The following is a 20,330-nucleotide window of genomic DNA, read 5'->3' on the forward strand; positions in this document are numbered from 1 at the left end:
GCCTGATTCACATCCCCAAGAAACACAAATCGTATATCAATCGTGCTTTGAGATGCGTGCAAAAGATCTGATCTGACATTATTAACCCTGTATTAATAATCTTAGAAAGAAATAAAAATCCAAACTAATCCAAGATGTGGTTTCCATTTTCTCGGTCTGATCAACCGATTCGATTGGAATTGCAAAACTATGCTAAAGAATAGATGATGCACTCCAAAATTTTCATCATGCAGATTTGTAGGACAGCGATAGCCATATGGTTAGTCTAAACAAAATCAAACTTGGAGAGCATGGCGTTCAAAAGTCTGGCATTTATGTCAACACCTCGTCATCAAGGCTTGGACTTGTGCTGCTGCTTCTTCCCTTCACTTCCTGTCTTCTCAGTGTCCAACCTCCAGCTGTTCACAGCTGGACCGTAAGAAGGACAGCCTCTAAACAAAGAGAGAGATGTCTGAGGGGAAACAAGTGAGCATAGGATTTAAAACGATGAATGGATTCTTCTTGGAGGGGAAGAAGGGGACAGAGGGAAGCTGCCAAAGAGTGGCCACTGAACAAGACCCAGTGCTTAGCATTAGATATAATCCGTTGCTTGTCCTTTCTTAATCTTTTGGATTCAATCGTCAAAAAGATTATATCTCTGGCTTATTGATTGCTATTCAATTGCAGGGAAGTCAAAGCCACATTGAAGTTCTGAGCAGTGCCTCGCCATTGCCATCTGGCCTATAAAATGGTCAGCATACGCTGTCGGCTTTTTCCATCTCACTCCGCCAGCCAAAACCCAGCAGGACTTCTCCGCTCTTTCTCTTGTTGCTGTAGAGAGTTTTGACATGGATATCCTCACAGACGAGCAGATTATTGAGTTCCAAGAAGCTTTCTGCCTCTTTGACAAAGATGGAGATGGTTTGCTTCTCTCTCTCTCTCTCTCTCTCTCTCTCTCTCTCTCTTTTCTTTGATTGGGTTGGGAATAGTGTGTGTTATATGTGTATTGAGTTTGAAGTAAAGCGATTTTATTTATTGTTTGTGGTAATACTATAACTTTGTTTGGGTTCTTATTCTTGGGCTAAGCAGTTGGAATATATTGATTTATTGTGGTTCAGCATTTTTGTGTTTTATTAATTGATTCATCAGTCATCTTTTTTCTTCATCTCAACATATTAATTTGATTACTCATTCTCATAATCTTTCCTACATCCTAAATGGTTTGAGGTTGTGTCCGATTTTTGGATCCTCTTGTCCATGTCTTCTTTCTTGTCTCCTACTTGAATCAAACCAATTAAATTATGTATGATTTTTTTTTATTCTCCCCCATTGTAAAATAAATATTGAAAATATATAATATAATTTATTTTAAAATTTCACATAAATTCTTCTTCTTCTTCTTTTTATTTGCTTGGAGTCTTTTGCTTAGACAAGTGAAGAGATTATCTATCTTCATTTCTTTAGTTGTTGTGTTTAACCTGCCTCTAAATGTAAATGTTTTCTTTTACCTTTGATTGGTTTCACAGGATGCATCACACTGGAAGAGCTAGGCACAGTCATCAAATCACTGGGTCAGGACCCAAGTGAAGAAGAGCTGCAGGAAATGATCAGGGAAGTTGATTCGGATGGCAATGGAACCATAGAGTTTGGGGAGTTTTTGAATCTAATGGCCAGAAAAGTGAAGGTAAATGTCTGAGGTCAACCACCCACCAAGTCTCAGCCTATATGATCTCTCGATAATGTTCCACCCTCTGCAGGAGACTAATATAGAGGAAGAACTCAAAGAAGCTTTCAAGGTCTTTGACAAAGATCAAAATGGCTTTATCTCAGCTACTGAGGTGAACTTATTAAAGACACTTTTCTGTCCTCTCTTCTGCATGCTTTCCTTTAATTACTTATTCTTGTGCTCGAATGATCACCAAGAATTTACTTTTTGAATCTATCTTCTCCATTCTACTGATCATATACAGTTGTTGCAGCTGAGGAATGTGATGATAAACCTTGGGGAGAAGTTGACTGATGAAGAGGTGGATCAAATGATTAGAGAGGCTGATCTGGATGGAGATGGGCAGGTGAATTATGAGGAATTTGTGAGAATGATGATGGCTGTCTGATTCATCTGTTCAAATGGAACATTTTGGATGATGCACATCTGAATTCCCAGGCCCTGTTTCAAGAAACCACAGCTTGTTAATGTTCTTTTGTTCCAGTAGCAAATATAATCCTAAATGCTAATTTTTTCCTTCCAAATTGTGTCCAACAAAGTGAATCTACCTTCTGATCTGATTTAAGAATCTGATACATCTTTGATCAAGTGAGATTGTGCAAGACAAGCATGTCCAAGAGGAGAAGCTGACAGAATTACAAACAAAAGTTACCATCATTCATTCTCATATTGATCTACTTTTCCTGGTTTTATATTTATGATCAAAGCTTTTTTACATGATCCTGAGAAACAAATGAAAGAACATGGGGATGTTACCAGCATGTCTACTGTACACTTCAACAAATCTTTTAAACTGCATTGGAAGCTCAATCTACAGAGCAAATATCCTTGAAAGAGCATATCCATCACATCCACTGTATTGTAGCATAACATAAATGTATGAACTGTATGGAATGATTGAATCAACTAATGTAACATGTGGCACAATAGTTCATAGTGCAAATCTGTTCTAACAATAGGAGTACAAACTGGAGGAAATTGGAACATGAACAAATCTTTATCAGGATATCAGCAACTTTTTGCTGATAACAAACAACCCTTGACTTTTTCCCAAATACTATAAACCAGTCCACAGCAATCAAACTCAGATCAAAAGTGGGCAAGTTGAATTTTAGGAACATCCACATCTCCTAGTCCTTGCAACAGGAAACTGATATTTGTTTTTATGTACAAGGCTTGAGTTTATAGCCCATTAGGTTCTTGATTCCTGTACTTATATGAAGAACAAACGCAGTAAATCATTTTTTTTTTATTTTGACTATGCTGAAAGGAAACTATATTTCCTATTCCATGGAATAATAACTTCTATCCCAGACTATAAACAGAATCCACACCCAAATTGATTTATCATTTTCTGATGGATCATCCTATTAGTCCAAATGTTTCTTTTTTCCACTTCTTGAAAGAAATTTTTGTCATTGAATAGTACAGTACAGAACAAGGAAAAAAAAGGTCAACATGATACAGGGAATACAAGAAAGTCTTAGCAAAATACTAATGCTTAAAAGATGGTTAATGCTCTGCAAAACAAAAAAATGCAGAGATTACAGCACCATATTCTACATCTTTTTCCAAAAATTAACTAAACCTGTTGGCCAAAGTTGGACCATAATTACTTGATCCAATCTTTGGTGCAAAAGTTCAGTTCTGAACAAATCAATCGCAGTCATGATCAGAAACCAGCATAGTATCAGTTGAAGGTTCATATATGTCAACTATTAGCTGTAAGGAAAGTGATTCTTCATTCTGACTCCTAATGCTGAAGTGAATGGTCATGGCTGTGTGCTGCAACAAAACTTCAATTCTGCAGAAGAATGCACACATTGACTTTTGGTGTGATCTGGAGTAGGGTTTGGAAGAATTTCAGGTCATTTTCACTCGTTGAAACTTGGGTTACATGGAAACCTCTTTTGCAAAGGAGATTAAATGCTTTCTACCCCTTAATTTTCTTCAGTATTAACTTAAGATAGATTAACCTTAAGCTAATACTAATAGCACGGGTTTGGGACAATTAATGATAGGAAAAGAGATTCTCATGTTGGGGCTGAAACAAATTTAGGTACCTAAAGAAATAGTCAGTTCGAAAAAAGATTGGGTGATATTGATATCCATTGTTACTCCTAGGAAGAGGCAGATTGGTTTTTTTCTGAACTTGTGCCTATTTGATCCATTGATAAGGATGCTTGTTAATCAAATTTGGGCCAAATATCTATAAGAAAATAGATTATTACAGTAGTATCACATGTACAGTTTTGAGTGTCAGCATATTTTAAAAGACTATATATATAGGCCATGTTTTAATACAGACCATATCTTCAGTGGAGCAATTATCTGAAAACTATTGGAGTCATACAAGAGTACTGAGATGAGAAGCCAAACAGATGGTTTCCAAAAGACTAACAATATAGTTATGTTCCAGAGATCAAAACGGAACCAATCAAGTTTTCTACTCCTTTTACCAACTTGCTTTCAAAACATAAATTAAAACAACCTCTGCGACAAGAACTATGGCAGGGAAAACTTGAAACAAAAAATAAATAACTACCAGCAAAAGTTAGTGATGGTACATAAACAATGTCGAAGAATAAAATGAAGGCTCAATGAAGTCTAGACCCTGTTATATGCCACTGATCGATTGAAAAGGCGTCGGATGTAAACAACCTGAAGTCCACTAGCACAAGCCAGCACTAAGTACTCCATAACTGTATAGAATGTAAGGCGCTTTCTTGTGCTCTCATTTGCTGCATTGGAAGTGAAAATTAGAAAAAGTGAAATAAATATGCAGCACTTATTGCATTAAGGGATTAAAATCTCCAAGATTCCAGCTAAATACACAAGCAATTATGACTTTGGAAGATAGAAAATCTCTCCATCTAAGATCATAATTAACAACCTCTTAGATTAGTTCCAATTACATTATTACATGCATGATTTAGAAACTTAATAAAACCATGATTTGAGTTCCACATCTAAACATAATAAAATTATATAATGTTTAGTCTTGACTGCAATCTACTATATCCTTTAAGCCAATCAAAGGATCAAATGAAAATAAGTTTCTTTTTGGATTCCTTGATGGAATAAAATCCTAGTGAACTCAAAAAGTTATTGGACAAACCAGAGGTGGGAAAGGCTCGAGCCTGGTCAGGTTGGATTGAGATGGGACAGCAAGCACATATAGGTTCGAGCCAAACCCAGCCCGACCCACCAGTGAATAAACAGTATCTCTATATTTAGTCTCTCTAAATATATATTTAGAGTAAGGCTGCACAGTCTGAATTGTGCATTAGGGGGAGTACCACATATATAATTATGAAAATAATGATTAATGTCGATAATTTATAGTCAATGATTTAAAATATGCACCCAAAGGTGATTTTGAATGTTAAGAATAATCGAGTGAAAACAAATGGAAACAACAAAAAGAATTTTCTAGGTTTTTTTTTTTTAAGTTACACTTTAGTTGTTTTTCAAGGGTGAAAACTATTCTCCAGAAAATGAGAATGAAAACTAAGAAAACAAATCCAGACTTTTCTCATCTTGGTGTTTGAGAAATATTATTTTTTTCTTGGAGAACAAAACCAAATGGGCAGATTATTGCTATAATACCATTTGGATCATTATTTTGATGAAAGAATGGCTACAAACTTATAAAACATATTATAATGCATTAAATAATGCTCTCAAAACTAGAAACAACCAGTAGGCATTTCTTCTTTTGTTTTTGCAATAAATTTGTTTCTAAAGATTTCATAGGATTTTCCACTTTAAATTTTAATCTAAAATGATTAAGGTCTATAAAACATATTTTCTTTATACACTAACAAACAACTGAAAAGCCTGAATAATTAAGAACTAGAAAGAATTCATAGCATTATTTTTCAATGTAAAATAAAAATTAACATACATGTATAATCAATTTCTCCATGGTCTAGTCAATCAAGTACATAAGTTAGATAAATTAGCTTACTGTGGCGATGGCGAGCTTCACGTGCTTTTAAATAACGTTGTTCTGCTGTGACAGACTCTAATGCTTCCCTAAGCTGCGCAATTTTCACATTTATTGGATCCAGATGCTCTGCATGAGATTAGTTACAAGAACTTTTGTTAAATAATATAATAAATAAATAGAGTGCAGCATTTGTCACATACATGTGCGATGTCGCCCTTTCTCTATGACAATATTTTAGGTTTTGCAAAAATGATGGAACTAAAGCAAAACTTTACCAATTTTATTATATTTTTTAGTTAGGCTTCTTCCTTGTGAGCAACAATAAGATCGTTGGCATTCAACTATAGATTAAGCAAACGATGTGTTTTACCTTCATCATAATTAAAAGAAAGGTAAAACCTCTGAAATTCCCCAAGTAAATTAGGTTGTATCCTCAATATCACCATTAGGTTCATTGAGACTAACCGTCTTTGGCTAGGTCATGTTCATTTGGAATATGGCCTACATGAATGTAAAAGGAGACAGTCTCTGGAGCTCTGTTTGCATTATGAAAACAAAACTTGTACATTCCAGCTCTTGGAGCCTTGAACTCAAATTTGTCACCAGAAGTTCCCTTCATGGTATGCACAGTGTTACCAGCTGGAGACGTCACCTACATATTTCAATAATTAAAGACAGGTACCACAATGTTATCATAAAAAAAGTTAATAACAACAATGTCCGTATTAAGACGAAGGCATGAATGCCAATAAAAGAAGGGTTCAATTAGTTGTTACAAGAAGATGTGAATTAATTTTTAACAGACTCAGCAAAATAAGAAACAGTTTCATCATCTTTTTTGCATCTTAAAATTTGAAGATCTTGAAATAGTGCTTTTTAATGTTTCTTTCACTCATAAATACTATATAAAACATATCCAAGCATGGTGTATCATGCTCAAGAACAATTCAAGTTTCCCAGATATGCAGATCAGAAACTCATAACAACATAAGACAACTTCAAGAAAAAGCTTACTCTTCACTTTTTACATTAGAATATAGTTCCTTTCCCCAAGAGAGAAACTAAAAGTGAAAAAAAAAATTCCTTACTTTGTATTTATATTGCTCTTGTACTAATTTTACTCCATGATTGTTTTTTATTTGTTTATGTTCCTACATTGCTGCTCTTACCTTTTCTTTTCTTTTTTTCCTTGATATTTGTAGCAGCCTTCTTTCCTCTTCGAAGATGTAACCTCATCTTCATATTCATATATTTCGCAATGAACAGAGTGCTATACCATTTGAGCTAACATGTCCAAATTAACATTTTTGTTATATGGATAACAACAAATAGACAATTGTTGTGCTGTAATATGATTTAAGTATCTTTTAGCAACTGCCATCCTAAGTGTGCCATACTCGAACGAGGCAATGCTCCCTCTCAGTACTAGCACCTAGGCTCCAAGAGACCTTTACAATTTAGTACACAGAGACTTTGAAAACTTTAGCTGTTGCCAGAAGAAGCAGATGTGCCAAACAATGGAAGACTGAATTCCAATGTTTGTCACTCAGCCAAGACATAGGTATCGTGCACTCTTTTCAGGGGCTATTATTGATTGACCATGAGTCACTAGCTGATGCATCCCAATTTAGGGACAAGGTATCAACTTTTATTAGTTATTTATGTTGTTATCTGATTTGAGGCTTATATTCATCCATATTTGGGATGATTCTTATGTTCAATTTTTTTATTGTTACTTTAGGTTTTATCTCTTATTTATTTGAAAAGATGTTTAGCTAGGATTTCTATCATTATCCTTACAAAGTTCTAGTTAAGATCCAACTGCAACAAGAAGATTAAGCCCTTATCTTATCCAATTTCTTAGTGGCAAATAAATGTTTTAGCTCTCCTATAAACACAGTCTTGCATGGCTGAAATATATAAATGGAATAATGAAAATTCAGAAATGTTTCTTTAGGCTACATGGCCTTACTATCTTAGCTCCCAAATTCTAGACTTCTTTTTTTCATAATTTTTACCCCTCATCTTTCGACTCAATCTTATAAATTCACTTAACTTTAGTTAGTTGCCGCATCAACTTAATGCCCTATATTTGCTATATATTTTGTATATCAAATTAGAGCACAAAGATGGACTACCATGCATGATTACACCACGGTGGGCTCGAAAGCAATACACTGGGTGAGGTAAATTCAAAATCTACTTAACGAAATGGACACACTTATCCTACAGACAAATTTGTTTTTAGCTGACATAAGGAACTACATTTAATGACTAATTAAATTAGTTTATTTTGACGTATAAACCAAAAATGGCTATGTATAGAATGAGTACCAAGAACAGCCCCTGAATATAGATTATTGCAAGTTCGCTCTGAAATATATAATCTTTAAATGTACAAGATTGTCATACAAAAAAAATTTGCTACCAAAGCTATCAGCATTTTTCCGACTTTGAACAAAGCTACTGAACAAAGCAAACAAGAAAATAAATTTATTTTACCTCTAATTATAAGAAAGACAAGGTATACGTTCAGCATCGATGTCACATATTTAGCATACAATAAGAAAATAGCACATTTTCAGAATCAAAACAAAATCCAAATTATTGGGTCTGATTAACGAATTTCCAGCAGGAAAAGGAAAGATTTAGACTTTCTCTAGCGAGAGAAATCAGCTTAATGAAATACCCAAAGAATTTAACAGGAGAACAAAAACTGCAGCAGATTCCAGAAGTAGATCCAGATCCAGACCGCCTAATTCCGCCCTCCAACCAAAAAGAAAGAAATAAACCTTGGTCCGCAGACAAAGGGAATTGGCGTCACTTACGATGAGATCAATGCCGGGGTGATCAGAGCCCCAAAAGATATCATGATCCACGACGACGAAATTGCCGGACACGGTATCGCCCTCGTAGGGGACGAACTCGTAGACGCACTCCAAGTCGTTCACCGTCACGGACAGAGCGGAGAGACGGCGAGGGCAGCTGAGGAGAAGCCCCACGATCAGAAAGACCTCCGCGAGCCCGATCCATCTCTGCCTCTTCTCCATGAATCTCCAGACTCGATCGCCTGGGGTTCGAAGCACTCATGAACTTTGTAACAAGCTTTCCTACATATACAAGTTCATTATATATAAATCAAAACTTGAGGGCAAATATGTTATTTATGAAACTTTGCAAGGATTGGTATGTAAAAGTAAAATATTTTTTCCTCTTTTTTTGCGTATTAGCACTCTCAATTTTTTTTTTTTGAGATTTATATTAGGTAATTTACCGGAAAACCCTTGTAATATATTTTTACTACTTGTTTTTATCAGTGGTTTTTTAATCAAAATATCCTCAATAAAATCATAAAAAAGATAACAATTATCCTTCGATTACGTTTGACTTCATTTTTAAAATTGTTTTTTTTAAATATGAATAGAATGAAATCGGTTCATCTAAAATTTAACTATTTAATTTAATTTAATTTAATTTAATTGAGCCCTAAATTATTCTTGATTTTTTTAAATGGTCTCCTTTTTCTTCTTGCCGTTTTCTCTTCCTCCTCTCACTTCACCTCTACTATCTCATTTTCCTCCCACCACTACCTCCTCCTCCCTCTACTACCTCAGTGTCTCCTCTTCCTCCCTCTCCTTGTTAGCTTTCTCATCTAGTTTCCTCCTCTCTCTCTCTCTCTCTCCATCAGCCACTTCGCTCGTTCCCTCTTCTCTCTTTTTTTTTTTCTACTCCCCCTCTCCTCCGCCGCCTCCTCCTCCTCCTCACATTTTACTTACATTAGGTTATACTCATTTAGAACATATTAAAAATATATTAATTCTAATATAAAATATTTTTATTTTAAAAAATTTAATCATCCTAAATTTAAATAAAAATAAAAAGTTATATGAAACATATTAATTATCGAGTGTTTACTAAAATGTCTATTTGTGAAATCACGAGTTAAACATTTTCGCTAATTCGTATTTTCTTTCATAAGTCATGAATCATAAGAGGAGATTTTAAAAAGAGTGATCTTTTACAGATATAAAATCCAACTAAGTCTATAACTCGTATTCTCTTTTACAAGTGATATAAAATCCAACTAAATCTATAACACCCTAGTTAACTTTTTTTTTTTAATAAATTACCCATTTATACTTGTAACCTTTTTTGCTATTTACAATCATATTAAGAACTTTTAATATTACTAAGAGATCCTTTTAAATAAACATATATATCCTTATCATCTTTTTAATTTTCTTTATACCCTTGTCGTCTTTTCCTTTTTCCTCTCAATCTTTTTCATTGATACAACTAGAGTAAATAAGATGTTCTGATTATAAGAATATGATAGTAATTCAGGGACTATAAATAGTAAGATTATATTTGATTATTTTTATAAAGGGTTTACTAATAGCAAGCTTTTTTAAAAAAAAATTAAATATTAATTAGTTTATGTGCCTCATATGCCCTTTAAATCATGACCTGTGGTCAACTTAACATTGGCCTGAGCATAGAACTTAATTTTGACATTCTCTCTTAGCTGCTCATATTATATATATATATATATATATATATATATATATATATATATATATATATATATATATATATATATATATATATATATATATATATATCATCTTGGTCATTAATCCCATACATCTTCCACTAACCATCAATGACACCATTTTACTCCACAATTTCTACATTTTGACTAATTTTTTAGATTAAAGATCTTCTGTTATGTTTGTCTGAGAATTTTATGATCCTAAATATTTAATCTAAATTAATAATGGTAAATACATTTAGCCCAATAATTTAATAAATCTACTCCCACTTCCAATGTCTGTACTGCAATAAATAAGTGAAAGCTCTTTTATTCTCTATCTGCATGGATTCCATAGATCATGGTGGGCTGCAACTTCTTTGTTTCAGCAGCTTAGATGGACAAGAAGTTTTAAGCCAAATATTTAAACTTGGATTAATAATTATACACCTATTGAATTTTTATAAATGAATTTATTTTTTCTCTGACTTTCGATATCAGAGTAAATTAGGGTTCTATCATGCTAGTTATGGATTACTTGGCTATCACATCTTTTTGATAATTTAATTAGTTTATACATCCATAAAATCAGAAAAAGTTGAAAGGCTGATTAAGTGAAAAATCAAAACATAATTCTGCTCAGTACATCTCCATGTATATATATCCATATAAGCATTAGGCTAAACAAAAGAAACAAAATGAAAAGAATTCAGGGCTTTCCTCCACTTCTTTTTCTGTAGAAGTGGTCTTTCAGTATACAAAGAGGCAAATTTTTAGAAGAGTATACAGTCTCCTATCACTTCATCTCTGAGGACAAACTCATCTTACTCCATGCTGATGGTGATTCCTGTTTATACTTCATACTTCTGTGTTGTTTGCACCATCACCACACATATTGTGATAATGTACAGCCACAGGAACTTCCTTTGAGTGGGAGAAGCTGATACAATAGAAATAGCTATATTAGTTCATGACCTCATTATTTCATTTTATTTATTTTTGTAAAGAAGTTACTTTTTTTTCCCCTTTACCTAAATAATTGAAAGCCATTTTCTATGGTAAACATTTGAAGTTGCAAAGTTCATGGCCTCTCAAGTATTTGTTTTGCTATATACAAATCTAGGCACAAGTGATATCAGGTGTTTAGGTGACTAACTCCACCAAATGCAACTCACTGTTAAACTAATAAAACAATAGAATGAAAGGATTTGACTTTAGCATAAAGACAAAGCAAAGAGGAAATAATAATTTCAGTAACTGTAAGAAGGTTGGTCAAGGCAGACAATGAATCATTAATTGTATTACATTTAACATCAAAGCCAATAAATTTTGTTGTACCTGACTCTTTCAGGCCAAGTTGCAATTAGATAAGCTAGAGATTATTTGGAGATTATTTGGAGAACCACCCTTACCTCTATTGCTTGTCTCAGGAAAATTAGGTGAGGAAGATGGAGAGGAGCCATTTGATAATGTAAACCCCAGAGTTGGGCAATCTGCCATAACAACACCTGCAAAAATGACCTCATGTTTAAGCTTACAAGTCTAAACACTCCTATATGATTACAACACAAGCATATCTGCTATTTGTTGACACTGAATTCATGGTTCCCTAGCCTTACAATCTCTGAAACAAGGGAGGTTGGTGAGGTTTAGAAGGTTGCTGAAACCTTCTCTGCACTCGCAGTGATGTCGGAAACTAGATGTTCTTATGCATGTCCCACTTCCACAGAAAGACCACCTGCATGCTATCGACAAGACAAAAATAACAAATTACTACACTTCATTATGGTTAGTGAAGATCAAACCAAGAAGGAAGGTTTATGATAATTTACGATCAAGAAGGGACAGATCAGTAGCTTCAGGAAATGTAGTAGGTGCGTGAACCATGGAATCATTGTAACAAGCATAATCAAATGCACCTGTAAAAAAAGTATGCTTTGAGACTGTTTACATGACATGAGAATTGAGATGCCAAACAAATTAACCACAAGTCATGCACCAGCTATTTGCTATTTGATTCTGCTCATCTCTTCTTAGTTCATCATGCTCTTGCAGACATCTTTTGTTTTACAAACTAGTAATCGTTTAGCTTCTGAGAACCAACACTAACATATCCACTGAGTGCATCATCAGCACTACCACCATTTTCTTGGGTTCCATCAATGCAGAATTCTTTTGAGGGAACAATAGGGCCAAATTAAGATCACAGAGTGAAGACATTAGATAAGTTAAGAAGGTGGTATTATCTTCCACATTAGTTGCTGTCACTGATCAAGCTGTCAATCTATTAAGAAAAGAGTGCCAAGTCTGCACTACTTGCCGACTTCTGATAGATAAACCACAACAAGAACACAGCTGAGACTTACATTTTGGGATGACACAGGGAAGGAAGGGCACATGGTCAAGGAACTGAAGCTGAGTCCATCCATGATCACACTTGCACTCAAACCCAAATGTCGAGTTTGCCGATGTCTGGCAGAGTCCCCTTCCACAGTCCACATCATCACACATTCCACCTAAGAACAACAAGCCTATCAGTAAGCTTCGGAGATGAAAGTAATCATGACAATGCAAACACACCACAAAGTAGTCATTTATCATCAAAGGTAGTATCAAACTAGAACCTATTCAATCAAAGGCTATACAAGGTTACTTCAAAACAGGTCATATGGAGATGTTAAATGAGATCATGAAAGAAAATTTAGCATACCGAGGACAGGAGATGGCACATCTGCTGCAGCTGCTTCTGGGGTCAGTGAGGGAGAGAGAACTTGGATCATAGCCAACAAAATTGCAGCCACAGCCAAACACATATCTTTCTTTCTCTCTCTACACTTGTGTTGTTTCTCTCCTTCAAGTTTTTGATCAGGAAGAAGTGAGGGCTTGGTTGGAGGGTGGTGGATGATGGGAGGTTATAATGGACAGTGGGTAGTTGGACCAAGATTTATGGAAGAGTCAGATTGTGAGAGAAAGTCATATGGAATGAGAAACTTCTTAGAAGCCATCTCTGGTAATGCTCATGGAAGCAGTATTTTGCCATCTAAACTGAATGTCCTCCATATTTCCTTTACCTTAATGCATCATCTTGGACTAATTAATTAAGATAATTAATTGGGCCTCTCTGACATGCATCCTCAGAAACCAAAAACAAGAATATGTTATGTGAATTGAAATGGATTAATTATGATGATGAGCTTTAAATTGACATGCTTTCAAGTTTCAATTTTTTTCTTTGGACCTGACTTACAGTTAACAGTAACAGTCTAAATTTTCATCTTTGTTCTGTATATGCTCAATGGCAGTTTATGCTAGAAATAAGCTACTTTTCATGTATCTTTTTAGGCACAAGCACAGAAATAAACACAAATGTCTATCCTTCAAGGCAATTGACCAAAGCTTGAAATTGTGTTGCATCAAAGAAGTCATTTCATGGGCATCAGAAACTTCAGATATTATTTCCATGTTAAGTGCAGATTGGATAGATGACACCAAAAAGGTAACAGCATAATTTGGTTCAGTGATCAGAATAAGAGATTAACTTGCACATTTAGTACTTACAAATTCAAAACAAAGAAGATATACATAGACAATAAAGAAGGAATGAGGCCACAGTAACATAAAAAATCAACATAGCCTAGTAATAATATATGTCATACAGAGAAACCACATCTAATTTCAAGATACGTTGGCAGACTTTCAACCTACAGCAGGTTACATAGCTTTAAGATAACAAAGACAACCATCTATAATAAAGTGACAAGCTCACTTTGATTTCTATGAAGTAAGCAGCAACAAAAAAGACTTGAATACATCAACACACTGCAGTTTCTTTAAAGCTCTTTGTTAACCATATAGCTGTCTCTCTTGGGGAGACCTTCTCAGGGCCAAATGGCTTCAGCAAAATCCCCAATTCTTCAAACCTCTCCTGTTGTAGCAACTGTGCACTAAATTCAAGCAATCCCTCCAAAGCCTCTGCCCGCTGTTCATATGATGAGGTGTCAAACCTCCGCTGCATTGATTCAGATGAGCCTCGACTTGACACATCTGCGGCTACTGGACTTCGGTCTGAAGAATAGTTCCTATTGTCCCCTTTGGATCGAAAGATTTGAACAGTGCATTTATCTTTGGTGATTGAACAGTCTCCACAATGAGGAATGAGAGAAGAGTCATGATCTGAAGGGAGCTTTTGGATGGTGAACAGTGGGTCTTTAAATGAGGCTAATGGAAATTCTGCTATTCTGTCTATTCGAGGGGAATTCACTGAAATATCGGGGGATTCCATCGGGTTGATAATACCAACTTTGTGTCTATAAGGGGTCTCAGATTTCGATGAAGGAAGAGATGTTCTTCCAGTGTGTTGTCCACTTTTATCTGTTGTAATTCGTGATGGAAGCTGCAATGGGAGTACCAAAAATAGTTCTCAGCAAAAAAAATATATATATTTCTGATACAAATGACCAATTTTATGCATTCAAGTTACTGAGAAAGTCCTCTTTATCATCTCATTCAAAAATTTCAACTAGCAAATCATTAAACAGACAGATCATGTTAAATCAAACAAACACTCATACAAGTAGCAACCAGAAAAACAAAATCATGCCATATGCTCCCAATGAAATTGGAACCAATGATTCATTATTACCAAAAACATGCACTGAAGATCTTAAGGACCAAATGAAAGTCAAACAATAGTGAATATCATGTATAAGGATGCACCGTTGATGCCTGAGTGTTAGTGTCCGAAGTATGAAAACAAGCTGTCCGCTTGTGAGAGTAAGGCTGCATATAGACCCTTTCCAGACTGTGATTCGGAGGAGTCCATGCAGTAGGCCATGCTTTTTCTTGTGTGTGTTTATCATGGCACATAATAGTGAAAATATAACTGCTTTTATCTACATATTGAACCCATATTTTGTAGGTTTTGGAAAACAGTTTAACAATCATGGATGGGCAAATGTGAAACTAACTTTTAGAAGCTAATCCAGATATATGCACGTGAACTAAGAAAAAGGGAATATTCAGATATATTCATCACACTAACATATGGATATTCTAGCCTTACCAGTTCATGATCTCCTCCAGTATGCGATGATTTTGATGGCTCCACTACCTTCCTTGGAGTTGTGAAGGATTTAGGAGTATATCTGGGTGTCTTCACAGTAGGCGAGTGTTTCTCACTATTCGCTTTATACACATCTATATCCCCAACCTGACCTTTTAGTCTTTGGTTTGGATAATTTGGATAAACTTTAATTGTCTGAGTGGAATCAAAAGAGTCATGCTCAGCTACAGGCTTATTCAGTTTCAATATCTTCTCACTGCTGAAAGACCTCCTTTTCTCCATGTCATTGCACATGGAATCATTGCTGGCATCAAGGAATGTAATTTTCTTCAAATGATTGTTTTTAGTTTGCATAATAGGAAGCCTATTCCATGTAGGAGACTTTAAATTGACTTCAAGCACATAAGGCTGAAGGTGTGGGTGCTTGAGCAGTTCAGCAGCCTGTTGGAATATGAGAAATTTACAGACTTAGCAGAAAGAGGGAGTAAATCGGCACAAAAGTAAGCAGTTCTAAGCATATGTATCAAAGATTGGCCAAAATACATACACTTGGTCTATGTTCTGGGTTTTTTCTTAACATACTTTTTATGAGTCCTCGACTGCATGTGATGATAACAAAAATGTATCAGAAAATCAGTCTTCTGAAGCTCATTTGTTTAAATGTTAGGAGTGATGGAAAGTCGGATAATGTAATAAACAAAGCTTACAATGCACCAGAATACGTGCTTGGCAGAGGAGCCACTATGGACTTGTTAATTTTGTTTATCAAACCTTGCATGTCCTGCACAAATAACAAATACAAGTTAATCATCTTAGACAAATTATGAAAAGGACCTAATATCAGTTTCATTGTTGGAATAAAATTAAAGAAACATGTCACTTTCATAGCAAATTTTGAAGTCAATATGCATAGTTGAGGATGTATTGTGATCCTATCACAAAGCTTAATTAGAGATAGCATAGTACAGTTCAATAATGCACATTAATTGAACAGAACCAAAGAAAGAAATCTCAAACAAATACCTGATTTTGCTAAGCAAACATTTATGACAGATTAGCCAACTATTCTGCTCATTATTCATGTATCATTAAGAGTACAAGAGTTGACTATAGTACTAGACTTGGAGTTAATAATATTTCAAAAAATCTGGAGTGTAAGTTGGAACACAATTTTTCACCAATGGATACCTAAAATATATACCATGTTATTATCAGTAACCATGTAAGAAATTTCTATAAAATGGAAATAGATTAATAAAGAATATCTTGAGTCACCATATGTATCATACAGAAGAATTGTGGACCTAACTGCACATAAGCACACATGACACCCATGTAACCTAAAACCTCTGCAATACCAAGTGATGTGAGTTTGCTATACATAAGCAATGTGCATATGTCAAAATAGGCATAGCCTAGTTAGCATCAGAAATGCAACATTTGCAGGCCATTTTTTTGATATAATAATAATGAGAACCAGATATTTCCAAATAAAACAAAATTTGGTACAACTTACAAAGGCTTTGAATGCAGGCTTGAGGGCTGTCATCTCATATATACAGCAGCCTGGATAGTGAAGAAACCGTTAAAGAAATCTTAGATTCTCGAAAGCTGTTAAAAAATTAAAAAATGTCTAGCATAATGAAAAATGACTGTACCAAGGGACCAGATATCAGATTTAGAACCATAGGGTATATCAGCGAGAAGTTCAGGGCACATGTAACTAGGAGTGCCAACAACCTGCATCAAGGACCGATAGTTGTCAGTGAAAATGAAACTAATTGTATCATGAAGATGAAATCAGCTGGATTTGGAACTCACAGAACAAGCTAGATCATCAGAGGTCAAAATTTTAGCAAGACCAAAGTCACCTGCATCATATAAAAATTTCAGATTATTATGTCAGCTAAACAAGCCTTAAGTTTGATTCATTTTAAATTCAATTCAATGTAACAAAATGGTTTCTTTGTGATGAATATAAAAGAACTTACCAAGACGTATGTTTTTCTCTTTTGTAAGAAATATATTTGAACACTAAGAAAGAAAAGTTGAGCACAGTCAGTAGTCAGAAATTTTGAAAATTTTATCCAAAGGGAATATGTGTTAGCAAAATAATTTCACTCACCTTAACATCACGGTGCAGAATATGGTTCATGTGCAAGTAATCAAGTGCCATAAGTAGTTGAACAAGCCACTTACAAAGTTTCTGTTTAAAGATAAATAAAAGAACTTTAGAATATAGATATATATTTTAGAACACACGAGAAGAAATCAACCATTTGTCATTTATGATAAGAAAAGCAAATTCCATTTCTGAAGCAAACAACCTCCTCTGGGAAAAGAGCTCCATTGACCTTCTTTATGACTTCAGCCCTGTAATAGAAAATAAATTAATACAAACGCTGAGAAGAACTATTGTTAGGAAAGGAAAAAAAAAAATCTGGTTCCATGTGAAATGCACAACATACATATCTCCGCCCTCACAATAACCTATCACAATACACACATAGCAACCCTGCAAAAATCACATGAATAACATCATAAGTTGATATATTGCATGGAAATAAATTGATCTCATGCATATGAAATAAAAGTGAAAAGCCAAGCCAAAATAAGCTAGAAAACAGAAACAGAAATAACAAATATTTTGAAGATTCAAGTGCATATTAATTATATAATTATATAATTAATATAATTAGGAATTGGAATGATTTTGCTTTCAAGTCTACAAATCCAAGTTAAAAAGTTTTACTGCTTTGGTTGCCAGCAAAAATAGGCTGATTTGCTCAATAAAGTGCAAATCTAGTAGGAATGGCATAATTGTAGCACGAATACATATGCTTTTAGAATAGTCAGCATTTATTTGGGATGCAATTGCAGTATTAAAACCATGTGTAATGTACATGGATTATGAATCTATACTACAACAGCTGTTTCACAGTTCAGTCGGAAAAGGTCAAGGCAAATTATAGTCTTACCATCATCGATGTCCGATACTAATGATCATCAACCGAGTATGAAAAGGACATCTAGAAAAAACATGTGTACTATTCTCATAATTGTACATATACATCAGATATAGTTGTAGATATAGCAACAAACACTAGTTCATAACAACTGATCTCACACAAAGGCTTTTCCTAACCTTTTCAACCCAGGAATCTTTGTATTCCACAATGAACGGGTTGTTCACCTTAGAAATAAGCTCCATCTGAGACAAGTATGAATTGTAAACACACCATTAGCTTGGCTTGAAGCAGTAGTAACAAATGGTGGGCAATACAAAGGCATCACCGAAATTGGCAGATAATTAGCAGATGTAATATTTCAGTAAGCAAGGACAAACACTTACTTCCTGGTGGGCAGACCTGCGGCTCCTGTCAGTCTGCCGAGCAAGACGAATCTTCTTCAAGACATACCTGCAACAAACATTGGAGAAGATGAAGCTTAGTATTACTTCTAATAGAGAGAAACACAGAAAAAGGAAAGCAAAAAACATAAAAACTGTGCTTTGCTTACTTCTTCTTCTCAATTTTATGCCTCACAAGAAGAGCTGAACCGAATGATCCTTTACCGATCTGCTCTAGCACCTCGTACTGATCCATGCTTTTATATTGATGCTTCTTCAACTGACCTTCAGCTTATGATTCTGAGTTACTAGAGTACACCGACAACGGAAAAACACAAAAAGGATGAGCGCTGCTCTCAAGAAAAGGAATTGAACATTCATAGCTCTATTACAAAAATGTTCTTCGATGACATGTAACTGCCAAAAAATAAGTTCCTTTTTTTCAGGCCAAAATTTGATGCAAAGTCAGTGTAATAAAAGCAGAAACCAAAAGAAGGAAAACTTTGGATGGGTGAAAGGAAGAGGCAAAATTCTCTGATATGAACAAAGTGCAGCCCGAGATTAAGGTCCAAACTCCAGGTGCAGCTAAACAAGTTAAGCTTTCTAGGCATAAAAACTGGAAATTGCAGAAAAATTCGAAAATCAAGACACAATTTTGTAGCACAGAAGAAAAGGAATGGCAGAAAAGAGAGAACATTCTCCGATACGAATGGAATGCAGCCGGAGATTAAGGTCCATAATCCAAGTACATCAAAAGAAATGGAATATTTTTAGACAATAATTTGATAAGTTTCCTCTTGCAGGGCAAAGAACGGGCGAAAAATAAGAAGCAAAATCCACCGACACGAACGCAATGCAGCCACAGACGAAGGTCTGAGTTCCAAGTGCCTCAAAAAGACAAGATCTTTAGACAAGAAAACGTGAAATTTTCGGAAAAAATCGAGAATCCAGGTGAATTTTGGCAGCGCAAAACGCGGACGAGGTTTGGAGATGATTACCCGTGCAATTGGTGGCTCCAAGGTACGAGTAGGACGCGGACATGGATGGACGCATCCACGAGGCCGCATTTATAGCCTTCTTCTCCGTTCGTGGGGAGATGCTCGAGTACGAAAGGGACGGATTTGGAGAGAAGAAAAAGAAGCTAAACTTCTCGTCAGGTTCCTCCGTCGCTGTCGCAGGGGACGGGAAGGGAGGGAGGCGGCAAAGAGGTTAAAACAAGATAAAGAGCGCATTTGTATTGTTTTGGGTATTCGATGAAAAATATTAATTAATATCTTTTTTTAAATGGTAAAAAATTCTCTCTCTCTCTCTCTCTCTCTCTCTCTCTCTCTCTCTCTCTCTCTCTCTCTCTTTGGCCTTTTTTTTTTAATTCTCTTTTTGAGATTTTTTTTTTAAGTAACCTCATTTTCAAAATTTTCAAAATTGAAAGTAATATTCACAATCATCTTTTTTTTTTCACTCTCTTATAGACTGATCCATGTGGTGAACTGATCTATAACATAGGGTAAAAATATTATAAGCATATCAAAAATATATTATAATAAGTATTTTTAATAATATAAAAAAATATTATAATATAGTAAAAAAATAATATGTTATAGTGCCTCCTTGGTATTACTTATATAAAAATAAGTATTTTTATATAATATTTTAAAGATGTTTTTACATATATATCCTTGCAAATTTGTAAATGACATTTTTTCATTTAAATTTTGATCTAACCTATTTGCT

At 34.8% G+C, this 20,330-nt stretch overlaps 4 protein-coding genes across 5 annotated transcripts; 1 reads left to right on the forward strand and 3 right to left on the reverse strand.

The window, feature by feature from the left end:
- Positions 1–515: 515 nt before the first annotated feature.
- On the forward strand, positions 516–2,534 carry LOC135635663 (calmodulin-like). The gene is made up of 4 exons (XM_065146903.1): positions 516–900; positions 1,506–1,663; positions 1,737–1,817; positions 1,959–2,534. Exons 1-4 carry the CDS (start codon positions 828–830, stop codon positions 2,091–2,093), a joined length of 447 nt encoding a protein of 148 aa, XP_065002975.1. The 5' UTR covers positions 516–827; the 3' UTR covers positions 2,094–2,534.
- Positions 2,535–4,085: 1,551 nt separating this feature from the next.
- LOC135635662 (transmembrane emp24 domain-containing protein p24beta3-like) lies at positions 4,086–8,753 on the reverse strand. Its single transcript, XM_065146902.1, has 4 exons — positions 8,486–8,753; positions 6,123–6,309; positions 5,676–5,783; positions 4,086–4,446 (listed from the first exon to the last, which is right to left on the reverse strand). The coding sequence occupies exons 1-4, from the start codon at positions 8,705–8,707 to the stop codon at positions 4,313–4,315; spliced, it is 651 nt and encodes a 216-aa protein (XP_065002974.1). The 5' UTR covers positions 8,708–8,753; the 3' UTR covers positions 4,086–4,312.
- Positions 8,754–10,864: 2,111 nt separating this feature from the next.
- LOC135635707 (uncharacterized) lies at positions 10,865–13,082 on the reverse strand. Its single transcript, XM_065146984.1, has 6 exons — positions 12,899–13,082; positions 12,555–12,704; positions 12,021–12,107; positions 11,808–11,933; positions 11,601–11,696; positions 10,865–11,128 (listed from the first exon to the last, which is right to left on the reverse strand). Exons 1-6 carry the CDS (start codon positions 12,999–13,001, stop codon positions 11,040–11,042), a joined length of 651 nt encoding a protein of 216 aa, XP_065003056.1. The 5' UTR covers positions 13,002–13,082; the 3' UTR covers positions 10,865–11,039.
- Positions 13,083–13,879: 797 nt separating this feature from the next.
- LOC103982981 (serine/threonine-protein kinase Nek2) lies at positions 13,880–19,745 on the reverse strand. 2 transcript variants are annotated; one of them, XM_009400093.3, is made up of 15 exons: positions 19,598–19,745; positions 18,770–18,907; positions 18,603–18,669; positions 18,396–18,461; positions 17,719–17,765; positions 17,578–17,623; positions 17,376–17,456; positions 17,242–17,284; positions 17,072–17,121; positions 16,909–16,990; positions 16,767–16,816; positions 15,958–16,031; positions 15,798–15,849; positions 15,251–15,691; positions 13,880–14,581 (listed from the first exon to the last, which is right to left on the reverse strand). In XM_009400093.3, exons 2-15 carry the CDS (start codon positions 18,853–18,855, stop codon positions 14,000–14,002), a joined length of 1,767 nt encoding a protein of 588 aa, XP_009398368.2. In that variant the 5' UTR covers positions 18,856–18,907; positions 19,598–19,745; the 3' UTR covers positions 13,880–13,999. The 2 variants fall into 2 exon arrangements, with proteins under 2 accessions (XP_009398368.2, XP_065003342.1); XM_065147270.1 differs by lacking the exon at positions 19,598–19,745 and adding an exon at positions 19,444–19,461.
- Positions 19,746–20,330: the final 585 nt, after the last annotated feature.

This window comes from Musa acuminata, chromosome BXJ3-4 (assembly GCF_036884655.1).
Source record: "Musa acuminata AAA Group cultivar baxijiao chromosome BXJ3-4, Cavendish_Baxijiao_AAA, whole genome shotgun sequence".
In the NCBI taxonomy this organism is placed as follows: domain Eukaryota; kingdom Viridiplantae; phylum Streptophyta; class Magnoliopsida; order Zingiberales; family Musaceae; genus Musa; species Musa acuminata.

Coding starts and splice junctions, on each gene's coding strand:
- LOC135635663 (XM_065146903.1), top strand. CDS start 828: ATGGATATCCTCACAGACGAGCAGATTATTGAGTTCCAAGAAGCTTTC. Junction 901..1,505: donor CTTTGACAAAGATGGAGATG/GTTTGCTTCTCT, acceptor TTGGTTTCACAG/GATGCATCACACTGGAAGAG. Junction 1,818..1,958: donor GCTTTATCTCAGCTACTGAG/GTGAACTTATTA, acceptor CAGTTGTTGCAG/CTGAGGAATGTGATGATAAA.
- LOC135635662 (XM_065146902.1), bottom strand. CDS start 8,707: ATGGAGAAGAGGCAGAGATGGATCGGGCTCGCGGAGGTCTTTCTGATC. Junction 5,784..6,122: donor ACATGACCTAGCCAAAGACG/GTTAGTCTCAAT, acceptor AATCTCATGCAG/AGCATCTGGATCCAATAAAT. Junction 4,447..5,675: donor TGAAGCTCGCCATCGCCACA/GTAAGCTAATTT, acceptor CTTCCAATGCAG/CAAATGAGAGCACAAGAAAG.
- LOC135635707 (XM_065146984.1), bottom strand. CDS start 13,001: ATGTGTTTGGCTGTGGCTGCAATTTTGTTGGCTATGATCCAAGTTCTC. Junction 12,108..12,554: donor TCCCTGTGTCATCCCAAAAT/GTAAGTCTCAGC, acceptor CTTTTTTTACAG/GTGCATTTGATTATGCTTGT. Junction 11,697..11,807: donor CCTCCCTTGTTTCAGAGATT/GTAAGGCTAGGG, acceptor TCATTTTTGCAG/GTGTTGTTATGGCAGATTGC.
- LOC103982981 (XM_009400093.3), bottom strand. CDS start 18,855: ATGGATCAGTACGAGGTGCTAGAGCAGATCGGTAAAGGATCATTCGGT. Junction 17,457..17,577: donor GAGCTCTTTTCCCAGAGGAG/GTTGTTTGCTTC, acceptor ATCTTTAAACAG/AAACTTTGTAAGTGGCTTGT. Junction 17,285..17,375: donor TTCTGCACCGTGATGTTAAG/GTGAGTGAAATT, acceptor TTTCTTTCTTAG/TGTTCAAATATATTTCTTAC.